Source organism: Puma concolor, chromosome E1 (genome assembly GCF_028749965.1).
Source record: "Puma concolor isolate L17-30 chromosome E1, mPumCon1.1.hap2, whole genome shotgun sequence".
In the NCBI taxonomy this organism is placed as follows: domain Eukaryota; kingdom Metazoa; phylum Chordata; class Mammalia; order Carnivora; family Felidae; genus Puma; species Puma concolor.
Genome location: NC_141680.1, coordinates 41,419,926 through 41,437,218, shown reverse-complemented (window position 1 = coordinate 41,437,218; position 17,293 = coordinate 41,419,926). Strand labels below are relative to the sequence as shown.

The 17,293-nt window shown below is 42.3% G+C and overlaps 3 protein-coding genes and 1 long non-coding RNA gene across 4 annotated transcripts in view; 3 read left to right on the top strand and 1 right to left on the bottom strand.

The window, feature by feature from the left end:
* Nucleotides 1-17,293, bottom strand: part of LOC147574350 (uncharacterized) — a 280,815-nt gene that overhangs the window by 33,616 nt on the left and 229,906 nt on the right. The gene's annotated exons all lie outside the window — the stretch shown is intronic.
* On the top strand, nt 2,770-3,559 carry LOC112854199 (keratin-associated protein 2-3). Its single transcript, XM_025917665.2, has one exon. The coding sequence runs from the start codon at nt 2,836-2,838 to the stop codon at nt 3,220-3,222; it is 387 nt and encodes a 128-aa protein (XP_025773450.1). The 5' UTR covers nt 2,770-2,835; the 3' UTR covers nt 3,223-3,559.
* LOC112854142 (keratin-associated protein 2-3) lies at nt 8,305-9,153 on the top strand. Its single transcript, XM_025917605.2, has one exon. The coding sequence runs from the start codon at nt 8,379-8,381 to the stop codon at nt 8,763-8,765; it is 387 nt and encodes a 128-aa protein (XP_025773390.1). The 5' UTR covers nt 8,305-8,378; the 3' UTR covers nt 8,766-9,153.
* LOC112854143 (keratin-associated protein 2-2-like) lies at nt 13,186-13,898 on the top strand. Its single transcript, XM_025917606.2, has one exon. It carries the CDS (start codon nt 13,261-13,263, stop codon nt 13,648-13,650), a length of 390 nt encoding a protein of 129 aa, XP_025773391.1. The 5' UTR covers nt 13,186-13,260; the 3' UTR covers nt 13,651-13,898.

Here is a 17,293-nt window from a genome sequence, read left to right as displayed (position 1 = left end):
AATTGTGATGTCTCCAGCTTTGCTTTGCTTTTTCAAGATTGCTTTGGCTATTTGGGGTCTTTTGTGGTTACATACAAATTTTAAGATTGTTTGTTCTAGTTCTGTGAAAAATGCTGTTGGTATTTTGATAGGGATTGCATTAAATATGTAGATAAGAAGGTCTCTTTTTAAATCAATGAAATTTCCTGGTTGACCAGGAAGGGAAGGAGGAAGAGAAGTAAATTTACTCAAATGAATGGAAATGCAGTAACCATAATCTAATTTGGCTTTCTACAATCTTTGTCCAAGCTTCACAACAAAGATTACTAAAATAATTTATTTACTACTCTGGAAGATTAGATCATTCTTCATTAATATTTACTCTCTTCCCCTTCCCACCCCTCTGGGAGAAGTATCCTCTCCCACTCTCGCACCCTGTGACTTGGAATTCACCATGTAACTTGCTTTGGCCAATGGGATGTTAGAGGACATGATCCAAGCAAAGACTTTAAATACACCTGCATGACTGGATTGCTCCCTTGTGCTTCTGCCATTAGAAATAGGGTTGCCATTGGGGGTCTGCCTTGTGTCTAGCACCATGCCTGGTAGCTAGGGATGCAAGAAGACAATCTAGTGCCTGCTCTCCAAGAATTTCAGTCCATTTGGGAAGACGAAATGATTGAATGAAACAATTAGTGAGCAATGCAGAGTTATATAATAAAGTGATATAAGATGTGGATAAAAAAAAAAAAGGAAATAGGGTTGCCAATTAAAATACAAGACACCTCATTAAATCAGAATTTCAGTTAAATAACAGTAAATTTTTAATGTAAGAATGCCCCATGCATACTCAGACATACTTATACTAAAGATATATTTGTTTATCTGAAATCCGATTTTAACTGGGCACCTGTATTTTTATTTGCTAAATCTGGCCAACTCTAATTCAGAAGCAAGTCCCAAACCAACTCGCTGCCGGAGCCAAGACCAGCTGTAATCCACCAAAACCCAACTGACCTGCAGACATGTGACCAAGAAATAAATATTTGTTATTGCATGTTCTGAGAGTTTGTGGTTGCTTGTTATGCATCATAGCTGACTAATTCAACCATGGTGGCAATGGGAAACTAGCTTGCATGTAATTCTAGCCACATTATCTCAATTACCTAGTCTGCACACTAAAAATCAACTATTGTAAAAGGAGCCAAGAGGGAATCTTGGGATGAAGAGATATAGAGAATGAATTTCATCTAATTCAGCATTGATGATATCTTCCATGATATCACTGAAGCAAAAATAAAACTAATTCTCCCATGAAAACAACAAAAAGCCTCCCCCTTTAAGCTCAAGATAGTAATTTTAGGACATTTGATTGGTGGTTTGCAAGTTCTTGGCCCTTTCTTTCATTTAGTGCTCAAAGAAAGTAAGTGGGGTTGACTGGACAGAATTCTTTTTCCCCCTCAAATCCAAAGGAAAAGTACAGTTCTACTCCATTAAGTAAGAATAAATTTATGGCACTCATCACAAAGGCTAAGGTATGGGGTGAAGTACAAATGAAAAACAATAAAAGGAATTAGGCAAGCACGTTATCTCACAGTGCCACAATGTATTACCAAAGGAAACTAGACTATACTTAGAACATCCTGGGAACAGGCAACCCTCACACTCCTATCCACCAATAAGCCAAGCTCTGTTGATCAGTCCTCAGAGAAACCTCTGCACTGGTACAAAGATCTTACCCAGCACGCAAGTCCCAAGCCCCTTTCGAAGTATCTGTCATTGGGACAAGACATTTCCCTAATTCTCTTCCAGTATCACTTTTAACAATGCTTACTCACTTTAAAGACTTGAGATAAAAATGCGGTAGGGGGAATGCTTGAGATGTTCTCTCTCCTGTCTGAAGGCTATGGTCTACTGAACCTGATAAACATAATACTCATGGTAGAGGCTGCTTACTGAGAAATGAGGAGACCTAGACCCCAATGTGACTGCGTGAATCCACATGACCCCTCCTGTAAGATGAGGGGATAGGGCTATATATTCTCTATAGTCCCTTCCCAGAATCTACACATGCAATGATTAATTCTGAATAAATTATTACGAAGATAAAAATCGCAGTGGATCCTTGATTAAAATTTTACAGTCACGGTAGAAGTTGAGTTTGGTTTGGAAGGAAGATGAAAGCATTCCAAGAGAATAGGGAAACAACAACCAGGGCAGGACAGCCCAGATCCTACTGGGGAAGAGCAACCAAACCACGGGTCCAGGGTGCCATGTGGTTCCCCCCTCATCTGAAAACTACAAACCTGCCTCTCCCAGAGTTGTGGTGAGTCCACAGCTCACACAAATGGCCTACACAAGAGTGCTGCTATTAACCTGTTACGGTCAGGGGCATGAGTGAAAATAAGACAGGTCATGTTTGGGTGGTAATTGAGTCCTTGAAGTCCAGGAATAAAATGCTGACTTCAAGGCCAAAGGGCAGAGTAATTAGATACTAATCTCATTTAGAAAACACATTCTTTTCTCTCTTATGAGTTAGGAATGTTTCAAAAGGAAATTCATCAGAATTGAATCCAATGTCTAGATTTGGTGAGAATAAACAATATGAGAAAACAAAGGAATGTTTGTGGTTGTGTGCATGAATGTGTATAAGGTGAAGTGTTAACAAACATGGTTTACTCAATGCTAAATCCTCACTTAATTGGCCAGAAGATTAACAAGAAATCACCTGTGTCATGGGGGTCATCAGGACCCGCTCAGGGTATATAAAGGCCCCAGAGCAGGAGGGAGGCATTCACACCTGACAACACCCGAATCCTCTCACCCCTCCGACCCAAACCAGCCCCAGACACCACCATGTCCGGCTCCTGCTGTGGCTCCACCTGCTCCTCCCTGGGCTGCGGGGGAGGCTGCTGCCAGCCCTGCTGCTGCCGCGACCCCTGCTGCTGCCGCCCCGTCAGCTGCCAGACCACCGTGTGCCGCCCCGTGACCTGCACCTGCCGCTGCACGCGCCCCATCTGCGAGCCCTGCCGCCGCCCCGTCTGCTGTGACCCCTGCTCCCTGCAGGAGGGCTGCTGCCGCCCCATCAGCTGCTGCCCCACGTCCTGCACGGCCGTGGTCTGCCGCCCCTGCTGCTGGGCCTCCACCTGCTGCCAGCCCATCTCTGTGCAGGCGCCCTGCTGCCGCCCCCCCTGCTGCCAGCCTGCCCCCTGCCGCACCACCTGCAGGACCTCCTGCTGCTGAGACCCCTACCATCCCTAAATAGCAACACACTGTAGCCTAAGCACCTATTCTGCATTTTAAGAAAGTGGAAAGAAAAGGAGATATTTTTCATAAGGTGACAATAGCCATTTTTACATCCTACCAGTTGGATACACAAGCAGATGTCCATCACCACCCTCAGCCTAATACCCAGGTGTCTCCATCAGCAGAAGACACCATGGATGGTAGATCTCTCTTAAAAGTCCTTGGAGTGGACTTTGCAAACCCATCCTGAACTCTGAAGGCTGCCCAAACCCTCCTCATCATCCTTTGTAATGTGCTGCTCACTTATTTTCAATAAACTAATTTTTCCCATAAACCTCCCTGCTACCTGATTCATTCAGTAGTGCCTGTTTATTAGTGTACATAGCTGAGCAGACAAGGAATAGGAAGGAAGGAAGGAAGGAGGACAAGGAAGAAGGAAGACAAGATGGAGAAGGTGAGGAAGACAGAAGAGAAAAGGGAGAGGTGCTAGGACTGGAGTTTTGGAAGGTGCTGTAGGATGGCCAGGCTAGTCCTCAGACTGCTTATGTGGGTAGGAAATCTGTGCACACAAGGTTCTCCAGGGCCTGTCCTTTGCCCAGATGTCCACGTTCATGTCTCGACACCCCCCACTAAGTTTCACTTCAAGTAACACTGAACTCACAGTAACTGGCACATGCCAAGCAGTTCCCTATGTCTTTGCTTTTGTCATATTTTTGCATTTATCTGGAATATTTTTTTCATCTACTCCTACCCTCCACATTCTTCATCCACCTAACAGTCATTTCCAAGATTCAGCTCAGTCTTCTCTAACAGTTCTGTCCTAACCCCTCTACCACATAAACACACCTGCACATATTCATGCACTCACAGGCATGCATGTCCGCGTACACGTACACACACACACACACACACACACACACACACACACACACACAGGCTAGGTCAGGTGCCCCTAACATGTTCCAAAAGCGATCCTATACGCATCTCCCTCCCCACAAGGCATTGTATTGAGATGATCTATTTTTCTGCCTCCAACAAAGGAGACACAATTTATAATGGCTTCAGTACTGAGCTCAATGTTTAGAATATGGTTGGTACTTGATTTCTATTGAATCAAACAAAATTAGAAGGCAATTGTCTTTATGACAAGAACTCTAAAAGGTAGATATTTTACTTAAGGCAGAATCCTCAGCATCAGTATAACTTAACTTCTCTGACCTTCAGGTTTCTTCATCTGCCAAATGGGAAAGTTAATTCTCACCAATGTTGGTTGCTAGGAAAGTTAAATGACCTTATGTATGTAAAGTGACTGGCACACAGTATTTACCAAGCACCATTCACTGATAGTCCTTGTTACACATTGGAACATTACTGTATCAAACAGGCTCAAAAGATGTGCTATTTATGACATATCATGTCACTGAAAGTGGGAGAGGATTGAGGGGAAGGCTTCTTGTTTTTTCAAGACAGTCCACATCCATTGGCAGAAACAGATTTCCTAACATAACAAAGCACACTTCTAAGGTTTAGTAAGTATAACAAAGAGGGAAGAAACAATCCATCAGCAAATTGAAGCTGTCTCAGAATGAAAGGGCTAATGCATAGGAGAGAGCCCTAGCTTACAGGATTTATGAATAAGGGCTTGGCATCAGGAGCAATGGAGATAATACATGTATCTGATGGACTTTTCATTCCACCCTGAACCACCCAAAGAAGGCAAACAACTTAAGCTGTAAGATTACTTGGGTTAGTCTTCCCTGGCTTTAGGAAGACGGTATTTATTAGGCAGAAAAGATATGTATTTGTTAAATTCCAGAAAAAAAGTTCCACCCGTTCCCTGATCATCTAGAATTTTTCCATCTAAAACATTCTCTCTTTTCAATGAATGATATCCATTTCTTTTGTCTTCCCCACTGTACAGGCTTTATGATAAACATAGCCTATGAAGAACATCATGGACAGAAGACTCAGCCCCTTTTACAGCTGAGGAGACTGGCCCTGGCAGAGGACAGGTATTAGCCCTAAGCCCTCTTAGATCGGAATCCCTCTTTGTCTCCCCATCCTCCCCCTGCCCTTTCTCCCTCACTCTTTCCTATCCTCGTGTCTCTTACGATTGGAGGATATTTCAAAGGTCATTTTGCAGAACAGGGAACAGGTATTCTGTTTTCAGAATTTTAAAATCTTCCTAACATCCAGTGGCCCCCAAACTAGCTCCTAACAACACAACCCATGAAACTATGAAGAAGAGGGTGTGTGGTTCACCATCAGAAAAAGTCATCAGCATTGCATACTGTCAGTCCAACCACAAAATCCCACAAATTATCACCATTGTGATTAACATTTACTTACTCCCACCCTGGTGGTTATGCTCTTGCAGAACATCTGGAATTCAAATAACAGGACTAAAAAAGCCCATGTGACAAAGACTAGGGACAATCTGTTGTCCAAAAAGCTTAGGCCTATTAATGTGCAAAGGAGACCACAAAGCATAGGACCAGAGGCATCCCACAAAACAAAGGAAAAGCTATTTTTATAGGATTTTGAAGAATGGTAGAGTTTAAGTAAAAACACAAGAATTCACATGAGGACCGCGCTGTCACAAGGATTTAAGTCCTCTTTATTTGAAAACTACATAGTTAAGATAAATGAGGAATGTTTTTTCTGAAAACCTCTGATCTGAAACTCTGCCTCTGGGCTGGATATTGAAGCTGCTTCTCTGTGTTAAGGTGACTAAGATCCTGTCCAGGAAATAGTGAGATCGTCACTTCTTACTGATGTGGCTTCAAATAGCAAAGTTTCTGACAGTCTATGATTTCAGGACACAGAATTTCTTAGTATTCTTTCCTTTTTGTTAGTTAAGAAATGCAGTGAGTTTACAGACATATTTCTATTCCTGACAATTTAGTCACTGTATATATTCTAAGCCAAATAACAATACACTAAACCATAAATCAAGCAAGTTCCCATTATATTTCACTAGATGGGATAGAAGTTTTGATAACTACTGCTACCTGTTCACTGGTTTGAAGTAAGAGTTGGAAAAGACTATGTCACTCATCAGTGTTTACACTCAGAGGAAGACCACAGTACTATCTATGCTTTGCCACTCTCTTATCTGTATATCTTTAGAGAAATCATTTCACAAACCTGGCCTTCCAAAAACTTTGAAGGACCATGATGGGTCACAAATTCAAAGGCCTTCAAGGACCACAGCTAGGCAGACCAAGGAGTGTATTAAAAAATGATTATATCAGGGCACCTGTGGTTCAGTCAGTTGGGCATCCGACTTCAGCTCAGGTTCATGATCTCATGGTTCATGGATTTGAGCCCCACGTCAGACTCTGGGCTGAAAGCTCAGAGCTTGGAGCCTGCTTCAGATTCTGTGTCTCCCTCTCTCTGCCCCTCTCCCACTTGTGCTCTGTCTCTCTCTCAAAAAATGAATAAACATTTAAAAAAATTTTTTAAATACGGGGCGCCTGGGTGGCGCAGTCGGTTAAGCGTCCGACTTCAGCCAGGTCACGATCTCGCGGTCCGTGAGTTCGAGCCCCGCGTCAGGCTCTGGGCTGATGGCTCAGAGCCTGGAGCCTGTTTCCGATTCTGTGTCTCCCTCTCTCTCTGCCCCTCCCCCGTTCATGCTCTGTCTCTCTCTGTCCCAAAAATAAATAAACGTTGAAAAAAAAAATTTTTTTAAATAAACCACACTTTGGAGAAAACTTGGTCTGAGAGTCATCAGCAACCCTTGGATAGTGTCATCCTTAAACTACCTTCCAACTATAAATTATCTTCTATACCCCCATTTTCCTTAGCTGTGGCTGAAAAAGACAAGGTTATTTTATCAGCTACCAATACATTTAATTCCCCTGTTTTTTTCTGAAGCCAATTTCACACTTCATAAGCAAACAAATCCTCGGCCAACAGACCAAAGTGTCTACTACGAAAAGATAACTGGTTCCTTTATAAATATTTTCCACGTGTTTTGTAGAACTCAATACAAGTGCTTATGGTAACACCTAGAAAGAGCGAGCGATCCCAATTTCAATTTTATTTCTAAGACCATACTCAGGGAGGGGCATTCAAAATGCATAATATGAATAAAATCCTCACTTAATTTGAACTTTTTGTCCTATGAAAAGTCTTCTGCTTTGATTACTTTATCTGCCTTTGTCTTACCCTCTAAAATTTGTAATTGCTGTGTGATAAGAATCTACTTGGAACTTAATCTTCTTCTTCCCTTTCCCTCTCCACTCATAAATAGTACTGTTTACATAGTAAGAGTCTTTAGAAGTGACTCTGATTTATAAGCCAAGTGATGGGGCGCCTGGGTGGCTCAGTCGGTTAAGCGTCCGACTTCGGCTCAGGTCACGATCTTGCGGTCCATGAGTTCGAGCCCCGCGTCAGGCTCTGGGCTGACCGCTCAGAGCCTGGAGCCTGTTTCAGATTCTGTGTCTCCCTCTCTCTGACCCTCCCCCGTTCATGCTCTGTCTCTCTCTGTCTCAAAAATAAATAAACGTTAAAAAAAAAATTTTATAAGCCAAGTGAGTTACTAAACAATATCATGGCTCTGGTGATTATTTTCTTACAAGCGAAGTGAAGCACTGTGTTGTTTTCCAGAAGCACTGGACCATTCTTCCCATAGTACAATGAGTACACATCTCCTTTCATGAGTCATTTGGTGTTTTAGAAATTCTTGCTTCATCTCAAGGTCAATCAGAAACCAGGCCTGTGACCTCAGGAACACTACAGTCTTGCACTGAGTCATGGGTGGTGAATAAGACAAAAAAGAGGAAAGTGTGATGGTGTCAACACTGGATTCTTCACACTTTCAACTTGTCACGTGGCATGGTCTGGAAGGTTTGGTTATTCCATGGGTAATTTTTTGAATGATATAATTCATCAAGTATTCATTTCAAGGAAGAAAGCAGACAGGTGGAAAGGAAAGCATCCTTCCATGATGGGAACTGCTGCCTCAGCAACTGAATCTACCAATCTAGAGATCAATGGGCAGCCACAACTCCAGGAAATGACCTGTGTCATGGAGGTCATCAGGACCCGGCCAGGGTATATAAAGGCCCCAGAGCAGGAGGGAGGCATTCACACCTGACAACACCCGAATCCTCTCACCCCTCCGACCCAAACCAGCCCCAGACACCACCATGTCCGGCTCCTGCTGCGGCTCCACCTGCTCCTCCCTGGGCTGCGGGGGAGGCTGCTGCCAGCCCTGCTGCTGCCGCGACCCCTGCTGCTGCCGCCCCGTCAGCTGCCAGACCACCGTGTGCCGCCCCGTGACCTGCACCTGCCGCTGCACGCGCCCCATCTGCGAGCCCTGCCGCCGCCCCGTCTGCTGTGACCCCTGCTCCCTGCAGGAGGGCTGCTGCCGCCCCATCAGCTGCTGCCCCACGTCCTGCACGGCCGTGGTCTGCCGCCCCTGCTGCTGGGCCTCCACCTGCTGCCAGCCCATCTCTGTGCAGGCGCCCTGCTGCCGCCCCCCCTGCTGCCAGCCTGCCCCCTGCCGCACCACCTGCAGGACCTCCTGCTGCTGAACCACCCATTGAGAAGCGTTCCCAGGTGTTCAGAAACATGTGAACACTCTTTCCCACCCCAAGGGATCAGATGAGATACGTCCCTTGCAAACTACCTGCTCTTCAACAACAACAGTAGCTGTCTATCCTTTTTCCCACATAATTACCCAGTTAATCCTGGCCCTCTTTGACAATCTTTAGAAACATCCCAGCTTTCCTCATTTGAATTCCTGGCCTGAAAGAAAATGAGTGAACAAAGATCAAAGTTCTTCTTGAATGAAGCTCTATTCCACTGACTCATCATCACATCTCTACTATTTCAAGATGGGATAATTTTCCAGGATATCATTACATTTGTGCTGGGGTTTCACGTGGTAAAATAATAAAAATTTTATCTCTGGGAAGCAAACGTGTTTCTCTTTATTGTTTATTAATCTTCAAAAGCTTTTTTTAGCTTAAGGTATGGTATGCAGAATCAGAAGAACCAAAGGAAGAAGGATTTTTTCAAGGGCCTTTTTTTTTTGTTTGTTTTTTTAGCTTTAGGAACAATTCAGGTGCAAGGTCTATAATTTTAATAGTAGTTCAAATAATACAGAATATCTCATGGGAGGCACCTTCATATCTGAAGTCACAAGTTTTGTGGTGATGCTGAGGAAATAAGACTACAGCGGTTTCTCTGATCATGAACTTGACCCATGAATCATCCCCATACATGTGATAAGGGGGAGGAAGCCTAAGTCAGAGCTATGTTTATACCCTGATTTAGGAAACTGTACCATGATTAATACTAGTTGGTACCTGGGAATGCTGAACCACTGAAGGCCTAGGCTGGAAGAACCACTCTCCCATCTTTCCCAAGGCTCCCCTCCAGCACCACTATGGTCAATTCTTTTTTTAAATGTTTTCTTATTTATTTCAAGAGAGAGCTTGATGTGGGGCTTGATCTCACAAACATGAGATCATGACCTGAGCCAAAATCAAGAGTCAGACGCTTAACTGACTGAGCCACCCAGGTACCCCTGGCCAATTCTGATTATAATAAGGTCACTGCTGCTGGGAAGAGAAGGAGATATGTAGCTTAGCTGGAACAATTCTAAATTAGAACTCCAAATCACTTTACCATTAAAACAATGCCAATGTAGTTGAAAGATTAAACATTAATCCACACTGGATATGCTTTTATTGTTGTTAAACACTTAGGCTGGTCAGTAAACCAACCACTAGTGTTTTTCTGAGAAATACACATTGAGTTCCCAGCATATAATCTAAAGGGGTTTTTGGAATGTGTTGCTTGTCTGCTTGGGCATATCTACCTGCCCAGAGAGAGGAGGCAAGCCAGGTAAGCTTTGTGAAGGCCTGGAACTTGACTGACTTTGTCCACCACTGGATTCCCACTGACCTACACCATGTTTGGCACACAGGATTTTAATCAAAATTTGCTGAATGACTGAATAAGTTCTACAGGGTTAGAGGAGAGAAAAACATCTTCATCCCTCATTGATTCTCTCCTCATGCTGGACTCGTGCATTCTTACAATAAAATAAATAAGCTTTCTCATGAAGGAAAGTACTTTTCTTGAAATACAGTAAAAATTTCTCAACAAGAATCCCATTGTGTTCAAAACACCTGCATACACAATGGTTTTCTCTTTAGTAAGGGTTTGATGGTTTACTGGTAGATGGGCTCACAAATCCAGTTTCTTTCTACATGTTCTTGAACACCATTTTTAAAAGTCTCTAACTACATTGTTTTCCTCCTCTCAGAATTTTCCTGGTTAGCCTTCTAGAAAATTCCTATTCTTATAATATATTCTCAGATGTGGAATGCTTTGTGTACTCCCAAGCTCCTCATTATTATGAGATTGTGTTTGTTTCCCCAGTAACTCCATGCCATGGTTAGCCACAGTGGCTGGTGAAGATCTGGGTAAGCCAGCAAGGGACTATGCAAGTAGAATGATCAAGAAGGAGGCCTGCACTACAGTCTTCAATCACAGATCTAGAACAGACTTAGTTGTAAAGCAAAAGGTCAGAACCAAGGAAATCCAAAGGCAGAGTCTATAAAATGGCCATGTGACATGATTTTCCTACAGTCCTGAGAATCACAACAACTGAGAATCACAACTGGCTCTGTAAGCAGGAATATGCTCAAGTGTAGTACATGGGGAAACAATGGAGCAAGACACTGGGATAAGACAACGTGGGCCTGGAGGTCACCTTTGGCTGGGATCACTACCTGGGGGCTCTGTTATGCTGGCTGACCACAACCTTTATCCAGATGGTAGGGTAGGGACCAAGGGCAGGCTGCCCCCAAATGGGCCACTTTGGTGTAAACATTATTTTGAGTTAAATCCAATCAAAACCCAACAGATTCAAGAAACATTCTTTACCTCTCCCTCAACTACCTGTCTCTACCAGGAAGAAAGCTATTAACAGAGATTCCTCTTTATCTAAAAAACTTATCTGCATAATAGGGCAATCTTTGCTTTCTAAACATCTCCTCCCACCTTCCTGCTAATGGTCTTTCTCCCCTTTTATACTCAGACCCTCACCCCTCTCCTTAGCTCATATAAGTATCATGTTGCCTCACTATCTTTGAAATTTCCATAGCTATATGGATTCCCCATAAGTATTCTACTGAATTTTATTTTCTCCTGTTAATCTGTCTCATGTCATTTTTTTTTTCTTAGTCCAGGTAGAAGGACCTTAAAGGGTAGAGTAAATTCTTCTTTCTCAACAATGGCTTTGTTCATAGTGCTCCATAACCACTCAATTATGTCCAACTTTGATGTTATCTCCTTATGGTATGTTTTGGAATTTTTAGAAGGCTCTTTGGGAGATAATTCTTTGAATTCCTGAGGATATTGGGAAGACACAGAGTCTTTTCAGATAACTCTAAAAATCAGCCATTTCACAAATACCATTTATTTTAAAAATAAATTCACTGTTAAAATTCCTAAATAAAACAGACATTCCTTAATGACAGGGAATATGGTAACCACAGTTCCATTCTTCAGCTCCTTGGGCTTACTAATAATGTTCCCACAGGTTGTTTTTGCAGTCAGTATTGGCTCCAACAGTAGTAGGTGTATGACCTTAGGCAAGTCACTTCTCTGATCCCTTATGTGTAAAATGAGGAATTCAACAATATCTATCTCATAGGATTATTGTGAAGAGTAAGTTAGTACATTAATTTCTTTTAGCAAAGTACTTAGATACTAGAACTCAATGATACTGGTCATCATGAAGATTAAAAATGAAATTCATCATGGTTTAGAAAGCTTAACTCACAGGGGCGCCTGGGTGGCGCAGTCGGTTAAGCGTCCGACTTCAGCCAGGTCACGATCTCGCGGTCCGTGAGTTCGAGCCCCGTGTCGGGCTCTGGGCTGATGGCTCAGAGCCTGGAGCCTGTTTCCGATTCTGTGTCTCCCTCTCTCTCTGACCCTCCCCCGTTCATGCTCTGTCTCTCTCTGTCCCAAAAATAAATAAACGTTGAAAAAAAAAAAAAAAAAAAAAAGAAAGCTTAACTCACAGTAACAGAGAGCAGAACAGTAGTTACCAGAGGCTGGTTTTATATTCTACATTTTGTACATAAGGAACCAGGTAAGTGACTTGCCTAAAGTCATATGCCTAATAATGTTGGAGCCAATACTAATGGGGTATGTGAGGGCGGAAGGAGATAATTAAGAAAAAAAAAAAAAAAAAGAAATTACAGTGGTGGTTGCCAGGGACTGAAAAGAAGGGTTCATGGGGAGTTGTGGTTTAATGGGCACAGAATTCAGTTTTGCAAGATGAAAAGAGTTCTAGAGATAGATGGTGCTGATGGTTCACAACAATATGAATGGACTTAATACCCTGACTGTACACTTAAAAATGATAAGATAGTAAATTTTACATTATATGTATTTTACCAAAATTTTAAAAATTGGAAAAACAACCCACTGATAAGATGATAAGATGCATTCCTGTAGCTACAAAAAGTACACAGCAAAACTCTTCTTTTATTCACAGACCATACCTTGGCAAATAGTCTCACATTACTTTTCTGAACTTGTTTTGTCCAGGAAGCTTAGTGGTAGAAATGGACACTCACAACTTGGGGGATTCACTTCCACTATCAGTAAGTAAACCTAAGAGCATGACAGCTATTCTGTGCTATCGAAACATCAATTGGCAAAACATCACTGAATTCTGAAGATAATTGGAAACTCTGAAGTTAGGGTCATTAAGTTCATATTTGAACCATAAATAGCAAAATATAATGGGTTTCCCTCAAATAAGGAAAGCAAATGGTCTTTCATGAGTCCCTGAGCACCTAAAAAAAAATGTCTAGGGAGCTTACTAACTTACCAGTGCCACTTCAGAAAGAATAAACACAAATAAGGCAATCACCTGTGTCGTGGAGGTCATCAGGACCCGGCCAGGGTATATAAAGGCCCCAGAGCAGGAGGGAGGCATTCACACCTGACAACACCCGAATCCTCTCACCCCTCCGACCCAAACCAGCCCCAGACACCACCATGTCCGGCTCCTGCTGCGGCTCCACCTGCTCCTCCCTGGGCTGCGGGGGAGGCTGCTGCCAGCCCTGCTGCTGCCGCGACCCCTGCTGCTGCCGCCCCGTCAGCTGCCAGACCACCGTGTGCCGCCCCGTGACCTGCACCTGCCGCTGCACGCGCCCCATCTGCGAGCCCTGCCGCCGCCCCGTCTGCTGTGACCCCTGCTCCCTGCAGGAGGGCTGCTGCCGCCCCATCAGCTGCTGCCCCACGTCCTGCACAGCCGTGGTCTGCCGCCCCTGCTGCTGGGCCTCCACCTGCTGCCAGCCCATCTCTGTGCAGGCGCCCTGCTGCCGCCCCCCCTGCTGCCAGCCTGCCCCCTGCCGCACCACCTGCAGGACCTCCTGCTGCTACTAAGTGCATCATCACTAAGGGTCTCCAGTAGATGGTGTGGGGTCCATTCTGCTCTTAACTTCAAGACAGAACAACATGCCTTTTCCTGAGAAGCCCATTTCTCACCTCTTCAGTCCGGCTCAGAGTAGGCCTTGGAGCCCCCTTTTCAGACTGACTATCGAGGAAGAGTGCCTTGTCCTCTCAGGACCCCAGTCTAACTCCTCAATTATGTCTTCTGTTTTCTAATAAACTTAGTATTTCCAGCATAGAAATCATGGTCTTTGTCATACTTCCTCCCAGTAGGTTCTCTCTGTTTTGTCCAGAGATATTCGAAGCAAGATGCAGAATGATCCTCTCAAATTGTTCTCTGAAATAACCTAATTCTGGGTAGTTTCCTTATTTTCCTTGTAAGTGGCATTTATAAGGCATAGTTGCCAAGTGAGAAAAGTGGACATGGCTGTATCTTCATCACATGTGCTCATAATTCCAGACATGCCAAACATCTGAGAGATGTCCTTTAACAACACCCAGTGAGAAGGCTGCATCTGAGCTGACACACACACCCCTGGTCCAAGGGTTCATTCACTGACCTGACACCTGTTCTAAGCACAATTCAGGAAACTCAGTATGTTAGACGTGGAAATAACCTTAGGCAACATCTGGCCAAACCCATGTTTTTAAAGCTGAAGAGCGATGAGTAATGGACGATTAAATTAAGTTTCTTTCTAATATAGTTATAATCGCTGATGTTTAGAAAAGACCTAGGAGAATGCGAACCCCCTGACATTAAGCCCTTAAGTCAAACACTTCATCTTAATATGGTAGGAGACATGTTCTTCTGCCCAGAAGAACTCAGGTCTTTTCTGGCCAAGAGTAACTGCAGCTTCAGATAATGCGCTCCTTTCTATGCATTAAACATCTGGCAGTTATTTTGAATGTTATTTGCGGTGTCAACTCTTATGGGTATTTAATCCACACTGGCTCTCAAGAGCTGCTTATCTTTGTACTCAGCAACTGGGCAGTAATGGCATTTTCCAAGAAAATTAATCAATCACTGTCAATCTTCACATGTTTGTTGAACATCTATGAATAAGACACTGAGTGGAGACCATCCTGAGGAAACATGAAAGAATAAAAGAATAAAATATGCTTCAAAGAGGTTATAATCCATTTAGGGAGATAAGGTATAAATAAGAAAAAAAAGTCAAACAGTACATAATATAAGCAACATAAATATAGAAGAAATGCCATAAGTAGTTAAAAATAGTTTAAGATTATAAACTTACTAGGAAACGTGATGCAATCGTCTTGTCCCATATTTAAGTTAAAATTAAGCAAGTTGTAAAATATTAAACTATTTTGTGAGAAAAAATGTATTCTGCATGTCTATGTGTGCTTATGCCTAAAACGTATTTAAAACATTATGTGGGAGTGCCTGGATGGCTCAGTTGGTTAAGTGACTGACTCTTGATTTTGGCTCAGGTCATGATCTCATGGTTTGTGGGGTCGAGCCCTGCACTGGGCTCTGAGCTGGTGGCGTGGAGCCTGCTTGGGATTCTCTCTCTCCCTCTCTCTCCGTGTCCCTCCCCAACTCACATGTGCACTCTTTCTCTCTCTCTCAAAATAAGTAAACATTAAAAGAAAAATTTAAAAAATAAAAGAAACAAAATGCAACAAAATATAAGAGTAATTGGGGATAATACTCATTTTCTTCTTGGTATTTTTCTTAATTATATCATTTAAAATGAACATATATTTTATTTTTAGTGGAATGTACTATCTAAAACCTATATTTATTTTGGGAAAAACATTTAAACCTTACTCTTGATTGTGCTCTGCTTTTAAAAACCTACCTATGAGAATCTAAGTGGATTTAAAGCAGATAATTACACAGCAGCCAACTGTACTCATATGAAGTATTTTATTATCTATACAAGAGTGTACCACTATGCTATATATAGTGGACTTCTCTGATACCTCCAAACTCTGATCAAATTATTAAACACTGATTCATATTTTAACTTTTCAGGATCATCTCAATTGCATAAAATAAGGTATGCAATTCGATATGTTCCAAATTAAGAACTTTAAAAAATTGTTAGCTGTTTCAAATTATAGGTATTATTACTTTTCTCCATTTGTATGAAGAATTGATAATTAAGAACATTAGACACTATCTTCCATGTTAAAATTTGTTCATAACGTTATTGTTGAATGATAGTGTTAAATAAAGCCCTAGCATTAGTAATACAAAATACGATGCCCATCACCACCAGGAACCTGTCTAAATCAGTTTTAAGGCTTTTTTTAAAAAGGATGTTTTTCTAAGAACTCACTGTGTGATGCAAAGACTGTGGGGTTCTCGGTAAGGTTCAGGCCACAAATCCGACACATATTCTCTTTATAGTTTCTTCAACAATAACCTAACTCCCCTTCCCAGAAATTGGTGTTCAAAAGAGGGAGCTGTATAACTCCCTTCCAGGTATTTTTATTTTATTTAATGTTATTAGTGAAACTCTCCACTGGATAATCTTATTTAGTGTATAGTCTGTGGTTACTCGGCAGAGAATGCCATTTGCCATATATGTTCATCTTTATTCTAAATTCAAAATTTAGAGTTTACAAGGCACCCACATAACGGGACTTTTTAAAATATATTTATTTACTTAACAAACACTAGGCAGTTGCTAAGTGCCAGGCACTGTTCTTAGTGCTATACAAATTTAGCTTATTTACTGCTCACAACAAGTTGGGTGTGTACTATCATTACTCATGGCCCAAGGACACACAGCCAGTAAATGGCAAAGTTTTCAATGAATGTTGTCTGGTTTTAGAATAAGTAGCACTAAAAAAATACCATAGGACTTGCCACCAATGTCAAATCACAGAGCTCTGTGGCACGAATTACAGAAACACAACCCCTATTTTCTCTGCCTAGAGATGAAGTTTATGGGCTGAGGATGAGCATCTTAGACTGAATAGCACCAGAACTGCTTATTGAGAGACTCACGCACTCTTTGTGGATCTTTACGAAGAGGAAAAAAAATCTCTTTGGAACAATTTTGAATCAGAAGTGTTCAGAGTAGGGGTGCATGGGTGGCTCAGTCAGCTGTGTCTGACTCTTGATATTGGCTCAGGTCATGACCTCATGGCTCATGAGATCGAGCCCTGTATCAGACTCTGTGCTGATAGCACAGACCCTGCTTGGGATTCTCTCTCTCTCTGCCCCTCCCCCACTCATGTGTGCTTTTGCTCATGCGCTCTCTCTCTCTCTCTCAAAATAAATAAACATTAAAAAAAAGAAATGTTTAGAGAAATTAGTCTTGTTAACTAAGTTGAGGTTTTATGTATCTCTCAAAGAGGCCCCCTTTGCACAAAATGTTATCATCATGAATACCCCCAACAACATGAAAAGTTGACTGAGACAGTATGGCTTGAAAAGAGCTAAGCATAAGCAACGAAAGTAAAAATCAGCAAGTGGGACTACACTGAACTAACAAGCTTCTGCAGAGCAAAAGAAACAATGAACAAAATGGAAAGGCAAATGGGAGAAAGCATTTGCAAACCAAGTATATATCCAATAAGGGGTTAATATCCAGAATACACAAGGAACTCCTATAACCCAATAATAAAAACAAAAACAGAAAGCAAAACAAACAAAAAAAAA

Excerpts from the sequence above, each read along its gene's own strand:
- LOC112854199 (XM_025917665.2), top strand. The coding sequence starts at position 2,836 with ATGTCCGGCTCCTGCTGTGGCTCCACCTGCTCCTCCCTGGGCTGCGGG.
- LOC112854142 (XM_025917605.2), top strand. The coding sequence starts at position 8,379 with ATGTCCGGCTCCTGCTGCGGCTCCACCTGCTCCTCCCTGGGCTGCGGG.
- LOC112854143 (XM_025917606.2), top strand. The coding sequence starts at position 13,261 with ATGTCCGGCTCCTGCTGCGGCTCCACCTGCTCCTCCCTGGGCTGCGGG.